Below are 18,862 nucleotides of genomic sequence, written 5' to 3'. Positions count from 1 at the left end.
ATGTGGCAAACTTTATTGTTGTCTTACTTTGAGAAATTTCCACAGCCCCTCAACCTTCAGCAGCCACCACCCTGATCAGTCAGCAGTCACCAAGGACATGACAAGAGCTTCCACCAGCTAAAAGACTATGATTCACTTCATGCTCATTGGAGTTTAGACACAATACTATTGCACACTTAAGAGACTACAGTATAGTGTAAACACAACTTTTATATGCACTGGGAAGCCAGAAAATCCATGTGACTCTCTTTTTTTTTTTTTTAATTATGGTGAACTGGAATGAAATTTACATTATTTCCAAGATATGCATATGTTGCCGGCATTCCATATAAAAGGACTAAGGCTAAGATTGTTAAAAGCTTGCCCAAGGCCTCACAGTAATGATTCATAGATAAAAGTTGTACTGTTACCCTTTGCTGAAGTACCCAGTCTAGGATTTCTCAAGTGCAAAATGAAAATACTTAAGTCTTTTGTGTGTTTTTGGCTCAGACGGTAAAGCGTCTGTCTACAATGTGAGAGACCTGGGTTCGATCCCTGGGTTGGGAAGATTCCCTGGAGAAGGAAATGGCAACCCACTCCAGTACTCTTGCCTTGAAAATCTCATGGACGGAGGAGCTTGGTGCAGGCTACTATCCATGGGGTCGCAAAGAGTCGGGCACGACTGAGCGACTTCACTAACACAGCATCTGGTCCTAATATAAGCATGGTACTTAGTAGGTATTCAAGCAGTATTAGTTATCTTATGTTATATACAAAGAACAGGCAGGCAGAAGGCATGCCTGTCCTGTTATTGCTTACTGTTATATACTTTTTCACATAAGTGAAAATAGTGATTAAACAAACGTCTTAAGAGTTTTTACTGCATTACTGATTTGTAACAAGCCATTGATTCCACAGAGTAAGGGTCTCTGGGCCAACCAGCATAAATAAAAGATTCCATACTGCAGTTTTCCTCTTAAAGTGGAAACACTTCAAGAAGTTGAATGGGGAAAATATGCTCAGGACAGAACAAAATCGATTTAGGTTGATGTAAAAATAATTCTGTTTTTACATTGTTGAACTTTGCTGTTAGATACTGGAATACATTCTTAAATAAATGTTATTCTGTACATCATTTTAATGTGCATTTTTCACTTTTTTTTTTTTGCTAATGACTTATTACTTGCTGTTTATTTTATATTTATTTTTAACTAGGGGAATGATGTTAGGCCAAAAGCAAATTCAAGTGATTTTCTTATTCGGATTCAAAATGGGTCATACAGCAGCAAAGGCAACTCACAGCATCCATAAGGCATTTGGCCCAGGAACTGCTAATGAAAGTACAGTGCAGTGGTATTTTAAGAACTTTTGCAAAAGAGATGAAAGCCTTGAAGATGAGGAGTGCATTGGCTGGCCAGCGGAAGGTGACAGCAACCAACTGAGAGGATCATTGAACCTGATCCCCTTACAACTACACAAGAAGTTGCCGAAGAACTCACTGTTGACCGTTCTATGGTTGCTCAGCATTTAAAGCAAATTGAAAAGGTGAAAAACCTCAATACATGGGTGCCTCGTGTTGTTGCTCAGTCGCTGAGTTATGTCTGATTTTTTTGTGACCCCATGGACTGCAGCACTCCAGGCTTCCCTGTCCTTCACCACCTCCTGGAGAGTGCTCAAACTCATATCCAGTGAGTCATCCAACCCTCTCATTATCTGTCATCCCCTTCTCCTCCTGTCTTCAATCTTTGCTGACTGAAAGTCAAAAAATTTGTTCTTTTAAAGTGTTATCTTTTCTTATCCTACACAAAAGCAATGAACCATTTCTTGATCAGATTGTGACATGCCCCTAAAAGTGGATTTTATACGACAACTGGCAATGGCCAGTTCAGTGGTTGGACCAAGAAGAAGCTTGAAAGCACTTCCCAAAGCCAAACTTGCACCCCCCCAAAAAGGTCATGGTCACTGTTTGGTGGTCTGCTGCCCATCCGATCCACTACAGCTTTCTGAATCTTGGTGAAGCCACTACATCTGAGAAGTACGCTCAGCAAATCGATGAGATGCACCCAAAACTGCAACGCCTGCAGCTGGCAGTGGTCAACAGAAAGGGCCTGATTGCTCTCCACAATGACACCCGACCACACGTCACACAACCAACACTTCAAAAGTCGAATGAATTGGGCTTTGAAGTTTTGCCTTTTCCACCATATTCACCTGACCTCTTGCCAACTGACTACCACTTCTTCAAGCATCTTGAGAACTTTTTGCAGGGAAAATGCTTCCATAACCAGCAGGATGCAGAAAATGCTTTCTAAGAGTTCACTGAATCCCAAAGCAAGGATTTTTATGCTACAGGAATAAACAAACATATTTCTTGTTGGCAGAAATATGTTGATTATAATGGTTCCTATTTGACTAATAAAGATGTTTTTGAGCCTAGTTTTAATGATTTAAAATTCACTGTCCAAAACCACAATTACTTTTTCAGAAACCTTAATCATCTTTAATGTCATTAAATATTGTCTCAAATCTCCCCTTTAAAACTCATATGTAGATTATGTGATTCAGATTTTAAATGGATTCAACACGTTCCTTTCTGGCATAACAAACAAAGTAGCAGGCATTGTTCCTGCTGACTTTATATTTCAATCATGGAGGGCCATCATGAGCAATTCAATATATTGGTCATAACTACAAGACTAAAGAGCTCATTATCACTTGTGTCAAAAGCAGAATCATCACTTTTGGCAGATAGTTTTCAGTATCCAAATATCAGTGGTAAAGTACTATCCAACAGATTGACCAGTTCATTTTCTGGAGATGTGTTTTGTAGTGGACTCATCTTGGCTATCCTGTTGAGCTAGATTGACATCACATCCAGAGCATCTTCAATAGTGCCTGGCACAAAGCATCTAACATCCAGTCCAGTATTCTTGGGCTTCCCTTGTGGCTTAGCAGGTAAAGAGTCCGCATGCAATGCAGGAGATCTGGGTTTGATCTCTGGGTTGGGAAGATCCCCTGGAGAAGGGAAAGGCTACCCATGCCAGTATTCTGGCCTGGAGAAGTCCATGGACAGTATAGTCCATGGGGTCGCAAAGAGTCGGACACGACTGAGCGACTTTCACTTTCACTTAAAGCATTTAACAAATACATTTTCTGGGCAACTCTGAAAATCCAGATTTCCGTCACCAACACAAGACTGTCTACTTCAATCCTGAACTGTTCAGTGAACTTCAAACTCCAGACTGAGGCAATTGATCAATGAAAGAGTAGGATGTGTTACTCATTCATCTCTCTTAAGCTCTGTTCATACAGCTCAGTTTTTCATAAGAAAATGACATCACCATTGTAAGTTATTTTAGCTGAACAAATGAATAGTTTAGTAAAAGAAAACCGCATGTTTTGGATTTGGACAAATTTCAATTCATACTAATTGGTACAACTATTAATAATTAAAAGTATCAAGACTTTGAGCCAATTAACAACTCTATATGCCACTTCCCCCACCTGTTGTTAGTGTTGAATATAGTATCTAACAGAATATGAAGTTCACCTTTACTTGGTAAGTGATTAATGCTGGTTCATCTTTCTCCCCCTGCCTTATTGAGGACAGATATCATATGACTTGTATGGAGCAGAGTTCTATGTCTTTGATGAAAAAATGCTGTATCTACTGCCTATTTGTTGATTCCAGGGTTATATAAAGAACTGTTGAATATTTTTTCCCTTAGGGTTGAGTGCTGGAGAACTTTTGCTTTTCCTATGGACTATTGTATGATATACTTCATGAAATTAGCAAATCAAAACTTGCCGCTCACTGTGGTTCTGTTGTTGTCATGCTTTTCTTTGGCTTGCTGTAAGCATGACACTGACTTTTGTGTTCCAGACAGTAGGTATTCGTAACTTAAATCTTCTGGTAAAACTGTCATCTCTCAGCCTGCTTTATTTGACATTTGCTCTTAAAAATGGATTTAATGCTTTTATTGTTTCTATATCTTTTATTGTGAACTGCACAAATCCTTTTTGAAACCACACAGAATATAAATAATAAATGAATGAAACAATAAAGTTGCTTGGTTTTATAGATATTAAGTGCAGAACTAATCCAGGCCTGATGATCTTTTCAGTTATATCATTCAAGAGAAACTAAAGAAACTTAACATCTAAAAATTCTTAAACCTTAATGCTTCCTGCTCAGGAACTGACTGGCAGTAACATTGGCCAGCCATGCGCAAATGAAAATGGGGAGGGGATGGCATACAGGTTATTAAATTTGAGAAAAATGCAACCAAAGCTTTGGACATTTGCAAGATAGGATCAGTAACGTGGGACATTTTTCTTTGCAAACTCCGAAGCAATGTGCTAGCCACTGAACTGATGATGGGCAATCATGAAACAAGGCCCCCCCTTTTTTATAGTTCTCTGTAATATGCAGTCTTTTCACAGAACAGGTTCTATTCAGATTTCCTTTCTGCCTACCAAACTGCTAGTAACAAAATGTCTTCTTTTAATTTAGCTTAAACATTTTTTTTGGCAGATGGGGGACAGGGAGGAAATGAATTTGTTTTGAATTTTTTCAAAGAAAATTCTATTATGTCTGTATCAAGTAAATTGTCAAGTCATTTAAATATAAGATTAGTATTTGGTGAAAGAATGAGTTAAATACTTTAAAAAATAATTTGAGTCAATAATAGAATCAGATCAGATCAGTCGCTCAGTCGTGTCCAACTCTTTGTGACCCCATGAATCGCAGCACGCCAGACCTCCCTGTCCATCACCAACTCCTGGAGTTCACTCAGACTCATGTCCATCGAGTCAGTGATACCATCCAGCCATCTCACCCTCTGTCGTCCCCTTCTTCTCTTTCCCCCAATCCCTTCCAGCATCAGAGTCTTTTCCAATGAGTCAACTCTTCGCATGAGGTGGCCAAAGTACTGGAGTTTCAGCTTCAGGATCATTCCTTCCAAAGAAATCCCAGGGCTGATCTCCTTCAGAATGGACTGGTTGGATCTCCTTGCAGTCCAAGGGACTCTCAAGAGTCTTCTCCAACACCACAATTCAAAAGCATCAATTCTTTGGCGCTCAGCTTTATTGACAGTCCAACTCTCACATCCATTCACCCTAACCCAATAATAGAATAGACTATTCTAAACCTGTAGTTATTTTGAGCTGTATTGACCTCCAAATGTTACCACTGTGATATTTATCATTTTTAATGTAATATTTCTTATGTATAATTAATTTCATCAACATCTTAGCTTCTTCTCTGGAAAGACACTTTTCATTTTGATGAGCATGTGTGAATACTTGTGAATTTCATACATTCCTCCCATGTTTTATATAAATTTAATATAAATAGGTCATGGAATGTTTATTTCCATGAGATAAGTGAGGTAAAGTTGACTGGGCGCTATATTGCACCTGTGAGGTAGGAGAACATATCCTAGGGAATGTGACATCCGGGCCTGTTATAGGGGTGCTGGTACCAAGGAAAGTCATCTTGGCCTTATTTTTAACTTCCGCATCCTTTGTTTACTTGGTTTAACCTGCATTTCTCTGAGTTTTGGCCTCTCCAACTAGCCCTTGTTGAATGGTGAGATCTCTTACATCTACTGTTCTTCAAAATAGTGGTTCTTGAAGTTTGTGAAGCTTGTTAGAAAAACAAACTCTTGGTCTTGTCTTAGTTCCATTGAATCAGAAACTTTTTGGTGGAGCTCAGCAATCTGTTTTATAAGCTCCTCAGGAAGTTCTGATCTATATTAAAACATCAGAATCTCTGCCTTAATCTATTGGCCTTAAACTAAAGTCATACCTTTCCAATGGGCTTTCTAGGTGGTGCAGTGCTAAAGAATCTGCCTGCCAATGCAGGAGACTCAGGGGATGTGGGTTCTATCCCTGGCTCAGGAAGATCCCCTGGAGTAGGAAATGGCAATACACTCCAGTATTCTTGCCTGAGAAATCCCATGGACCAAGGAGCCCAGTGGGCTACAGTCCATGGGGTCACAAAGAGTCAAATATGACTGAACATTCACTCGTGCCTTTCTAATATGAGTTTTTGGTTCTTCCCTTCTTGGGTTCAAATCATTAGTTCTGGGATATGAACCAAGAATATATTAAAATATACAACTGGTGAAAAAGCTCTTCATCACTGATCATATTTTCTATAGTGTGCTTAATAGCATATTTTCATAGGCACGTATTTAGAGAAGAGTTTGTATTCGACCTTTATAATCATGACAAGAGAGACTGCATGGACATTAAGGAAGGAAAGTGTGTGTGTGTGTGTGTGTATGTGTGAATTCACAAACTTCACAATGATGATTTTCAATATTATTGTAAGAAATTATATTCTCTGAAATGGATAAAAAAGATCACGGAGTAATTTTTATTTTAAAAAATGTGTCAGGGCATTAGGTATTTCGTTTGAGTTACTTTTATTTTTTTCTTTTTGACAAGGAATACTTTTGTAGCTAAAATTTTGCTCTTAGTCCAAGCTCTGTGATTGTTTTAAACATTTTACCAAACTACCACCAAGTCCATTTATAGCTTCCCCTTTATGTGAAAAGTCCTGCTCCAGGTACTCACTGGGAAAAATTACAGGGTACTTCTCAGGTGGGTCCATTGCTGGGATGAAATGCTATACTCCATTACATAGTACTTGGCCAGCTGGTGACCTGTCTGAGTACCAAGATTTTGTTAGTCCTTGAGTCTGGAGCAGTGGGTCTCTTTCAAATACTTGAATCTGAGATACAGGATAAATCCTTGTCCTAACTAGGCATTCTGGTTGCCAGTTTGTGTTTGCCATGGACAATGGAATTTGGCAATATGTAAAGACACAGAGTGTGTTCCCTGATGTTGATGCAGAAATATTATTTCTGCTGTGTAATAAGTGTTTCACTTTGCCAATATCTCAGGCAGAGCTGCATGATCTGTTTCACAGGCTTCAGGCAGTCCTTCACTCCAGGGTGTGATTCTGAATATCCATCAGAACTTAGAAGGCTTATTAAAGTAAGATGTTGGACCTCAAAGTTCCTGATTCAATAGGATTGGGGTGGGAGTGAGGCAGTCATAGTTCTAAACATGTGTGCAGGTGATGCCAATATGGATGCTCCATATTGCCTTTCTCAAAGTCACATCCTCAAATCAGAGCCACCTGGACTGCCTGCTAATCTCCCGACCCTCAGGACATATCCTGATGGCCTGAATTCACATCTCTGAGGGGTTATGTCATTTGTATTTGATCAAGCTTCCCAGGTGGTCCAGACGCAGATTCACATCTGAGAACCAGCTAGAGGCAGGGAGGACTGGGAATAAGGTTTGCCAGAGGAAACACAAATCAAGTCTTCTTTTCAACATAACCAGTTTTAAACCATGGCTTGGCATCTGTGGTGGTTTTGTACCTAGCAGTTGAATGAATTAACGGTAATGAATGTAGGCAGGCAATTAGTTGCTACTCTGTTTGCTCCCAGCATCTTTTCTTTATTCTGCTCTAAGCTACACCATCCATATTTTAACTCCCTGCTTCTTTGACTGTCTTCATCTAGATGGGACTTATCTTTTTGTTCTGTCTCCAGTGTCAGAGGTCTGGAACAAAAGGATCATTACAGAGGATCACTACACACATGGAGTGCAGTTGGAATAAGTGACATTCCAGAGGTGAAGAGAATACATGGGGGAAGAAGGAAATAGGTTTGACGAGACTCGTGTATGCTAAGAACTTTGTGGGTGGTCAGAAATAGAATAGTAAAAAATGTAAAGAAGAGTCAGAACATGCCAAATGGCAAGTCAGGCATTTCTTCCCAAATTAATCTTGACGGGGGGCGCTTCCCCTGTGGCTCAGTGATAAAGAATCCATGTTCCAGTGCAGGAGACATAAGAGAGGCAGGTTTGATCCCTAGGTCGGGAAGATCCCCTGGAGGAGGGCATGGAAATCCTCTTCAGTATTCTTGCCTGGAGAATCCCATGGATAGAGAAGCCTGGAGGGCTATGGTGCATAGAGTCAAAAAGAGTCGGACATGACTCAAGTGACATAGCACGCATGTACAACCTTGACAGATGAAATTCATTTGTTAGTTTAACTACGATTTATTTAACCTTTCCTAGTTGAGAGGAAAAATGACTTTATTAGGGTTACTTTACCAATATGTAAAAAAAAAAAAATCTAGAGTAGAAATGGATTATAGATGTGGAGAACAGTTCCTGATACTGTGGTTGAAATAAAGGATTGTTATAATGTCCTTGTTTCTGTTATTGTCCACACCCGTTGTCTAAATTATAAACTGTTTAGTCTCCCGTGAATGGGCTTACAATGCTCTGATTCTTAATAGTCTTGTTTAATTTTCTGTTCTGTGCTTCACAGACTGCCTCCTGAATTTCAAACCTCTCATCACTGTATTTGTAAATGACTTGGATTTTCAGTCTCTGTCCAAACAACCTAGATTCCTAATATAGTCCACTCTGTTCTTTGAGGTCTGAGTGCATTGGTATTGGATTGTTTCTAGCATATGCATCCCAATCATAGACTGCTTCTGTCACGAGTATTTTGGTCTCAAGTCTGTCTGAGGTCTTAAGATTCTTGCACTAGATTCGTAGATTTTGCCACCATGTCCGCACAGTCCCCATTGTATTCTCCTCATTTGCATCGTTGATGCTGCTTGCCCGTCTTCCAAGAGCATACTAGGGCAAATTAGTTTGTACTCCATTTCAATTTTTTAATTAAAAATGAAATGCCAAAATGTCTAAGGATATATGCAGTGGAATATTACTCAGCCACAAAAAGAAATGCATTTGAGTCAGTTCTAGTGAGATGGATGGACCTAGAGCCTGTTAAACAGAGTGAAGAAAGTCAGAAAGAGAAAAACAAATTTGGTGTATTAAGTCATATATATGGAGTCTAGAAAAATGATACTGATGAAACTATTTAAAAGGCAGGAATAGGGACACAGACATAGAGAACAGATTTTAGACCCAGCGGGGAAGGAGAGGGCGGGACAAATTGAGAGAGTAGCATTGACATATATACACTACCATATGGAAAATAGATAACTAGTGGGAAGTTTTGTACAGGAACAAGGAGCTCCAGCCAGTGCTCTGTGACAATTTAGAGGAGTGGGATGGGGTGGGAAGGGACATATGTATACTTATGGTTGATTCATGTTGATGTATGGCGGAAGTCAACACAATATTGTAAAGCAATTATTCTCCAATTTAAAAATATTTTTTAAATGTCTAGGAAATGGTTTTATTATCAGCTAGAATTTCAGAGCCTGAGAAGGTTTAATTTTTCTTTCATATTATGTGAGAATTAGATTTTCTGAGGTCAGTGTATGTTAAAACCATACAAAGACCTTTAATTTAGATTCTGAGCTCAATATTAAAGCCAGTTTTGTTTTATTTTTTACTAGTTAAAACTTTGGCATGCTCAAAAATTGTAAGGTACATAGAAAATTATTCACTGTGCGGGAATGTCCCATTCACTATGAGTGGAGAATGTCCCACTCGTAGACCACTAGCACTGGCTGATAAGCCACATCTCCTGTTATTGTGGACACCAAAACATGCCCACAGGTCTCCCAAATGCCTGCTAAGGGTTGGCACCACCTCTAAAGAGAACCACTGGTTTAGACTGTTCAGTTGTCAAGTGCTGGAACTTGGAAGGAACCCATGGAGCATGTGTGTGCTCAAAACTTGAACAACGTAAGCAAGAAGGAAATGAATGACTTTTTGGGTAGGCATCCACCAATGTGTGCCTCAAGGAAGAGGCTGGATAATATTCTGTAACGTCCCTTCTCACTACAGAATCCAAACTACTTAATGTCATAGAAAGCAATGTAAGATCATTTATGCATAAACAATGATCATGGATAATGGATATTTACATTATATATATTCATAAATCATGATTCAAAATAGCAATTTCTTCAATTGCTAAATATAATGAATAGAATTTCTCTTAGTGATAAATGAAAGATATAGCAATTGAGATACTTAAAATCTAAGCTTGAAATAAATAAAAAAGCTGTCATGTGGTATTTTAGAACAGTGTTAGTGACTAAAATCTTTCAGTGCAGGATAGTAGCACTTTTGGTATTACTGAGAGCAAAAGAAGTCAACACTATTTAATTCAAACTTTCCAAATTAAAACTATGCATTATTTTGTATCTCATTTGTTTCTGAGAAAAGGATGTAGATACAACCTTTTTTTTTTTAAGGCAAATTAGCCCTCATTGCTCTTTTTCTAAAAATTTAGTTTATTTATTTGGCTGTGCCAGGTCTGAGTTGTGACATGTGAGATCTTTACTTGTGGCATGCCAACTCTTTGTTGCGGCATCTGAGAGCAGTTCCCGGACCAGGGATTGAACCTGGGCCCCCTGCACTGAGAGCACAGAGTCTTAGCCACTGGACCACTAGGGAAGACCTGAATGCATTCTTTTATTCTTCTTCATATGGCTGTTACAACAGATGATCAGGGATCATCCTTGACGTATTAATATCTAACATGGTCTCTGGGGCCGGTATATGTTTGGTAGGTGTTTGCTGCATAAATATATGGTTTCAGTGAAACATTTCAGAAAAGATGAGGCAGATCTAAGAATATTTTATCATAAATAGTTTTAACATCGAAAACAAATTTTTCTTTGCACATTTCTAAGCTCTTTTACTCCAGATTATCATGTGTGGCCTAATAGATATTTTTTCCTGTGTGAAATGCAGGTTTATAGAATTTTGTTACAGATGACACAGTATTAGTAATCATTGAAAGAACAGGCTTCTCTGTGGCTCATTGCCATTCTGGCTGTCCACTTGTCTCATGTTTTTGTTGTTCTTTTCCACAGGGATTCGATAAACAAGTGGATGTGTCATATATTGCCAAACATTACAACATGAGCAAAAGCAAAGTTGACAACCAGTTCTATAGCGTGGAAGTGGGAGACTCAACGTTCACGGTTCTCAAACGCTACCAGAATCTAAAGCCTATTGGCTCTGGGGCTCAGGGAATAGTCTGGTAAGTAGGATGGATTTAACTTCTATTTTTAGAGGGAAACAGCTGTATATGTTGACTAGCCACAAACACACGTATACAAATAAACAGTATGACGTGAGATGGGAAATATCCATTCTACCAAAGAAAAATAAATTTATGAACATTATTAGAAATTTATCGACCCTTTGGTTAACAATATGTACATCTTTGCTTGTGACTAGCTTTTTCCTAGTCAAAAAAAAAAAAAAAAATCCTTTACACAACAACCATAGAGGAACCAAGAAAACCAGAGGTTTTCCTAAAGCATTTCAAAAATCTTATTTGGATGTTTTCACAGCAAGAAATGAGGAAATATGTGTTCAGATAACCAGAAAATAAAATTCTCTACTCTGTAGAAGTAGAATTCTATACTCTGAAGAAGTATAAATGAGATCTCAAATGTTTCAGTGACTTTTAAAGTTTAATGGTTAAAATTCAGTTGCCTATTAGAAAAGAGGTATTAAAAAATGTTTGTTGAGTATTTCCAAAATGGAAAGATTTGGGCTCCTTGGTAACCATTCTTTTTGTGACATTTTGAGTGGCAAATTGAAATGCTGACAAATCAGGATCTAACTTACTGGTTATAAAACTCTTGCAAAAGTGATGATACCAGATTGGTAAGCATTTATTTTGTAGTTTTAACTTGTAATTTAGCAACCAGATATATTTAGTGTGAACTTCTTAGTGTAATTTTCAATTTTGTGGCTCACAACTATAAGTAAAAATTTAGGACATGCATTATAAGTATACATGTATATTGATATTTATTTATAAGGGATATTTACTTATAACAATATATTTATTTGTTGTATAAATTAAAGCTATAGTAGAGATATCTGTTTAAAAATACAAATATCCCTTTTAAGAGATGAATGAGATAAAGATGAAATAAACATTATTTTAAATGTGTTTTTTTTAATAATTTTACTTATTTTGTTATTTATTTTTGGCTGTGCTGGGTCTTTGTTGCTACAGAGGCTCCCCCCTCGTTGCAGCGAGTAGGGGCTGCTCTGTTGTAGTGGTGTGCGGGCTTCTCACTGTGTGGCTCGTCTTGTTGTGGAGCACGTGCTCTAGAGCATAGGCTCAATAGTTGTGGCACACAGGCTTAGCTGCTCCACAGCATGCGGGATCTTCCTTAATCAGGGATTGAAACTGTGTCTTCTGAATCGACAGGAGGATTCTTTACCATAGAGCTACCAGGGAAGCTCTCGATTTTGTTTTAAAAATCCTTTTTCTCCTCTCATTTGATATATATATGTTTTTCATATTTCATAAGATGATCCTAAAATCTGGTTCACTTCACTTTTTAAAAAATTTATTTTTAAGACTATCTTTTAAGAGTAGTTTTAGATTCACAGCAAAATCAAGAGGATGATTCAGATATTTCCCATAAATCCCTAGCTCATACACATGCATAGTATCCCCCGTATCAACATCCTTCACAAGAGTGGTACATTTATTACAACTGATGAACCTACACTCAAACATCATAATCACCAAAGCCCATAGTTTGCAGCAGGGTTCACTCTTGGTGTCATACATGCTATGGCTTTGGATAAATGTAAAATGATATGTATCCATTTTTATGGTATCATATAGAGTATTTCCACTGCCCTGCCAATCCAATATACTCCACCTGTTTGTTTCTCTCTATATCCTCAACCACTGGCAACGTTGATCTTTTTACTGTTTTCATAGTTTGCCTTTTTCAGAATGTGTAGTTGGAATCCAACAGAATATTGGATTGGCTATTCAGATTGTCTTCTTTCACTTAGTAATATACACTTAAGTTTCTGCCATGTCTTTTTATGGATTGAAAGCTCATTTATTTTTAGCAGTGAATAATATTGCATTGTCTGGGTGTACCATAGTTTATTTATTCATTCACCTACTCTTAAGACATCTTGGTTGCTTTGTTTTGGCAATTATAAATCTGCTTTAAACATTTGTGTGCAGTTTTCATGTGGATATAAGTTTTAATCGTTCATTTCATGTTGACAACTCATTTTAAGCTCACTCTCAATGCTTAGTCGATGCAAATGGCAGAAGTGCCTGGCTGGTATACAACTAAATCATTTACTAGCACTTAAACCTCATTTATCAAATATGCTATGCTATGCTAAGTCACTTCAGTCATGTCTGACTCTGTGCGACCCCATAGACGGCAGCCCACCAGGCTCCGCCATCCCTGGGATTCTCTAGGCAAGAACACTGGAGTGGGTTGCCATTTCCTTCTCCAGTGCATGAAAGTGAAAAGTGAAAGTGAAGTTGCTCTGTCGTGCTCGACTCTCAGCAACATCACGAACTGCATCCTACCAGGCTCCTCCGTCCACGGGATTTTCCAGGCAAGAGTACTGGAGTGGGGTGCCATTGCCTTCTCTGTTTATCAAATATACCAAGGTTTTTATTGAAATTCACCCAGGGAATTTCAGTCTTTGCCAATGTCAATCAGTAGCTGTTTTTGCAATTTGAAGATGGAATATTTTAACATTTTAAAATAATGGGCCAAAACTTCATTGTGTAGATATTTTAAAAGCTAGGTAAATTTTTATTTTTAATGTTTATTTATTTTGGTGCAAGGTTGCAGGTCAATATCTTAGTGACACAAAATGTCACAGGTGGCACAGTGGTAAAGAATCACCTGCCAATGAAGGAGATATAAGAGATATGGGTTCGATCCCTGAATCAGGAAGACTCCCTGTAAAAGCAAACAGCTCAGTATTCTTGCCTGGAAAGTCCCATGGGCAGAGGAGCCTGGCAGGCTATTGTCCATGAGGTTACAAAGAGTTGGACACAACTGAGTGACTGAGCATACACACACACACAAAGTTGCAGGTGAACTTCTGTGTTACACAAAACAATTTCAAAGTGTGGTAGACAGAATAATGGTCCTTCAAATAATCCCCAGAATTCTTGGTATGTTATCTTATTTGGCAAAGGAACTTTTGCCATATAACTTTAAGATGAAGGGGGTGTTAAAATGGGGGGATTGATTATCCTAGAATATCAAGGTGGGACCAATGTAATCACATGAATTCTTAAAAATGGAAATGGAAGACAGAAGAATGGATAAGAGAGATGCAAGGAGAGAGAAGGGAATAGGGATTCAAAACATGAGAGGGGCTTGCCTTGTTGTTGCTGGTTTTGAAGACAGAGGCAACGTGTCAGGAAACAAAGAGTAGGGCAGCTTCTAGAAGCTGGGAATAGCCCTCAGTTGCCAATTAGCAAGACAATGGAGATCACAGTCATACAACCATGAGGACCTGAAATTTGCCAGCAATACACAAATGAGCAAGGAAACAGGTTGTTCTACAGTACCTCCAGAAAGGAACTCAGCCTGCTGACGTCTTGACTTTATCCCTGAGGGACTCATATAGGACCTCTGACCTGAAGAACTGTAAGATAATAAATTTATGTTTGAGCAGCTAAGTTTGTGGTAATTTGTTGTGGCATTAACACTAATACATACATTATAATATTCTACTATTAAGATGATTGCTATAAATCTCTTAAAAAGCAGACACACCAAACTATATTATTTTCAAAGGAGTTCAGAGCGCCTTTGTCAACTGTCCCCAAACTGTGAAATTCCTTTTTTCCTTCCAAATTGCATCTTTTACCCTAGATTATATATGACCAAAGTAAGGAAGATAAAATGTGCTTGGGAGAGACCAATATTAATTATCAGTCGCTTAGTCGTGTCCGACTCTTTGCGACCCCATGAACTGCAGCACTCCAGGCCTCCCTGTCCATCACCAATTCCCAGAGTTTACCCAAACTCATGTCCGTTGAGTCAGTGATGCCATCTAACCATTCTCATCCTCTGTCGTCCCCTTTTCCTCCTGCCTTCAATCTTTCCCAACATTGGGGTCTTTTCAAATGAGTCAGCTCTTTGCATCAGGTGGCCAAAATATTGCAGCCTCAGCTTCAACATCAGTCCTTCCAGTGAACACCCAGGACTGATCTCCTTTAGGATGGACTGGTTGGATCTCCTTGCAGTCCAAAGGACTCTCAAGAGTCTTCTCCAACACCACAGTTCAAAAGCATCAGTTCTTCAGTGCTCAGCTTTTTTTATAGTTCAGCTCTCACATCCATACATGAGTACTGGAAAAACCATAGCTTTGACTAGATGGACCTTTGTTGACAAAGTAATGTCTCTGCTTTTGAATATGCTGTCTATGTTGGTCATAACTTTCCTTCCAAGGAGTAAGTGTCTTTTAATTTCATGGCTGCGGTCACCATCTGCAGTGATTTTGGAGCCCCAAAAAATAAAGTCAGCCACTGGTTCCACTGTTTCCCCATCTATTTGCCATGAAGTGATGGGACCGGATGCCATGATCTTCATTTTCTGAATGTTGAGCTTTGAGCCAACTTTTTCACTCTCCTCTTTCACTTTCATCAAGAGGCTTTTTAGTTCCTCTTCACTTTCTGCCATAAGGGTGGTGTCATCTGCATATCTGAGGTTATTGATATTCCTCCCGGCAATCTTGATTCCAGCTTGTGCTTCTTCCAGCCTAGCGTTTCTCATGATGTACTCTGCATATAAGTTAAATAAGCAGAGTAACAATATACAGCCTTGACGAACTCCTTTTCCTATTTGGAACCATTCTGTTGTTCCATGTCCAGTTCTAACTGTTGCTTCCTGACCTGCATATAGGTTTCTCAAAAGGCAGGTCAGGTGCTCTGGTATTCCCATCTCTTTCAGAATTTTCCACAGTTTATTAATTATTAGTAAGGCTTAATTTGGGCTTCCCTGTGGTTCAGCAGTAAAGAATCTGCTTGAATGCAGGAACCACAGGGGATGTGGGTTCGATCCCTGGGTCAGGAAGATCCTCTGGAGGGGGGCGTGGCAACCCACTGCAATATTCTTGCCTGGACAATCCCATGGACAGAGCATCCTGGTGAGTTAATAGGATTGCAGAGAGTTGGACACGATTAAAGCAACGTAGCCCTCTAGGCTCCTCTGTCCATGGAATTCTCCAGGCAAGACTACTGGAGTGGGTACCCATACCCTTCTCCAGAAGATCTTCCCTACTCAGGGATTGAACCTGGGTCTCCTACATTGCAGGCAGATCCTTTATCACCTGAACCACCCGGGAAGCCTTTTATAGGGTACATTGGGCCTCTGTTTCTTCTTGTACAGAAATGAAATCATACAAGATCTTAAGTATAGTAATTGAAACAAATTTCAGTAAATAAGTCCTTGAGTACAATTTTTACTCCAGTAAAATCAGTAAAATTAATGATAGCTTTATCAGCAAACTTGTCAATAAAAGGACATCTGAATTCCAAAATATTAGCCTTGGAATTTCCTGAGATTAGAGGAAAATAAAAGTAGCAAAGACAAACATGAAGGGGCAGAAATGGGATAATGTATTCCTCTCCATCCTCTTCCAGTGCCATTCTACCGCATGCACAGACACAATTCCAGCACATTCCCTTCTGTCTGTGTATACAGTTGTCTCTTCCTTGTCCCTCTTCCTCAACCTAACTTTGAGCTATCTCTGTTTACTTACTATAATTTGGGTTTGTGATGTGCTGTTTTTCTGGAAGATCTACTTTTGTAGATTTGTCCTATCTACCTTTCTTATATTTAATTTTTTTTCCTGTTACCTTTTGTCAATGGTGAGTTCATCCACTTCTCTACGCCAAAAACACATTTATTCCCAACATGATTGCAAAATCCACACCTTTCCTCTGTTCATGAAATCTCAGATTTGCATATTTTGAATGTCCCATGTAGGGTTGCAAAGAGTCGGAAATGACTGAAGAGACTTAGCACACACATGCATGATCCTGAGTAGAGTAACTGGGAGAAGTTGGAAACTGGGAGTGTCTGGGGTCCCCAGAAGGAGGTGGAGGGTAGACAATGTGAAGCAGATGATTTATTTTATTTTATTTAGAACAGGAATAAGACATGGAGGAACCAATTCCTTCTCCTCCAAATGGGAAATTCATCATCAATTTTTTTTATTTTGGCATACATCACTATAAAATTCTGTGTATATGTATAAGAAGGATTTTGCTTTTCAAGTGAACTGTTGATATATTAGTACTTATGTCACAGAATCTCAATTCTCCTAACTTGTTTAAAATGGATTATCCTTTCTCCTGTTCCTGTTACCTTAAACTTTTTATTGGTTTTTTATATGCTGTTTCCTCTCTTTGAATGGCTTCATTGCTTACTTACTATCAGGAAAATAAGTAGGCAATACTAAAGTATTTTCAAAAGGAATTCACCATTACCATGCTATTTTTCATTCACCATAGATAATAGACCAAATATGTAATTATTTAGAATCATTAAATAAAATCTAATATAAAATCTTTAGAATAAATTAAAAATTTCTTTCTACCACTGAGGAAAATATATTACACATTGAAACAAAAAGAAACTGATGACTTTCCTTCTGCATGGGAACAAAGAAGTCCTCTGTGGCTTCCTAGGTGGGGAATCATAAAGTGATGTATAAAATGTATTTTTAACAACAATAGTCAGGAGCCAGATGAACAAATCATTTCAGAACATCTTTTCAATCATCAGAAGAGGATCTCATTAGCATTGTGTCTACTACCAGCTCCAGAACAAAAACTGAATGTAGGAAGAAATCAACAGCAGGGAGTCCATTATCTTCTCTTACTTCAGTTCTGCTGTTGCTTGTCAAACCCAGAAAACATGTCTATTTTCTCAGTTCTTTCTGCAAAGATGATTTAAAGTGACAGTGAAATGGTGGCAAAATTCAGGTCAGTCAAGTTCAGCAGAGAAGACTTGCCAAGTTTGATCTGCCCCTTAATTGAAAAGAATGGATTGCACAGTTTTAAGTGACACGAAGTATTTTAAATGACATTTTCTTTCCTTCTTGAGGTTGTTTTCTTTATCATCTGTGCATGTGTGCTAAGTCACTTCAGTTGTATCTGACTCTCTGTGACCCCATGGACTGTAACCCACTAGGCTCCTCTGTCCATGGAATTCTTCAGGCAAGACTACTGGAGTGGGTTGCCATTCCCTTCTCCAGGGGATCTTCCCAACTCGGACTGAACCCACACCTCCTGCATTGGCAGGCGGGTTCTTTACTGCTAGTGCCACCTGGGAAGCCCGTCTTTATTATCTACCTGTGATCAACTTGTAAGCAGTCCCAATGCAATTTTGTAAGATGATCTTTTACAGGATATTTGTGTCAAAGATGTACGCTGAATGCTGAAAAACTATAGACTTACAGTGGCTTATTATAAAAATGTATACTTAGAAAATTAAATATTTATTATACACTGTGTATTAACTAAACTTTCCTGAAAGTCCAATTAGAACAGGAGAACATAGAAATAGAAGTAATTGTAGTCCTAAGATGCCCTGGTAATAATGCAGTGGGTTAATCAATTCTAAATTAGATACATATCCATATGTGTATATACGAAATGAATATATAACAAATACATAATTTATAACATATTGCATACATATATGTTAATGTAATTTACATAATTTACAAAAATGTAGAAAATCATTTCTGGTGATTGTCCTTCAATCAGTGGTCTATAGCAATAAGCTCCGATGCAGATAAACAATCTAAGATTTAAGTTGTCAAACATGTTCAGCAGAACATCGTGTGTTCATGTATTCTTATTTCGTTACCTTCCTTTGATAAGTGGATACTGGTGAGTACAGTGAGCCTGCCTAGCAATGTCCTATCATCCTGGTCCGGTTACGGATCCAGGAGATGGTGAAGTACAGGGAAGCCTGGCATGCTGCTGTCCACGGGATGGCAAATACTCGGACACGACTGAGTGACTGAACTGAATGGAGACTGAAAAAGTGTTTAGAGTTCCTGTACTTGTGGCTTTTAAAAATCTGTTTAATATGGG

The 18,862-nt window shown here is 38.5% G+C and overlaps 1 protein-coding gene across 1 annotated transcript in view; it reads left to right on the top strand.

Moving 5' to 3' along the window:
• The window catches only part of MAPK10 (mitogen-activated protein kinase 10), a 551,463-nt gene that overhangs the window by 451,708 nt on the left and 80,893 nt on the right, over positions 1–18,862 (top strand). The window contains exon 5 of the mRNA XM_070371900.1: positions 10,812–10,981. Coding sequence (XP_070228001.1) covers positions 10,812–10,981 — 170 coding nt within the window. The remainder of the gene's footprint in view (positions 1–10,811; positions 10,982–18,862) is intronic.

This window comes from Bos mutus, chromosome 6, assembly GCF_027580195.1.
Source record: "Bos mutus isolate GX-2022 chromosome 6, NWIPB_WYAK_1.1, whole genome shotgun sequence".
NCBI classification, from domain to species: Eukaryota; Metazoa; Chordata; class Mammalia; order Artiodactyla; family Bovidae; genus Bos; species Bos mutus.
Note: the sequence above shows the minus strand (reverse complement) of the source record. Positions and strands in the feature narration are given on the sequence as shown.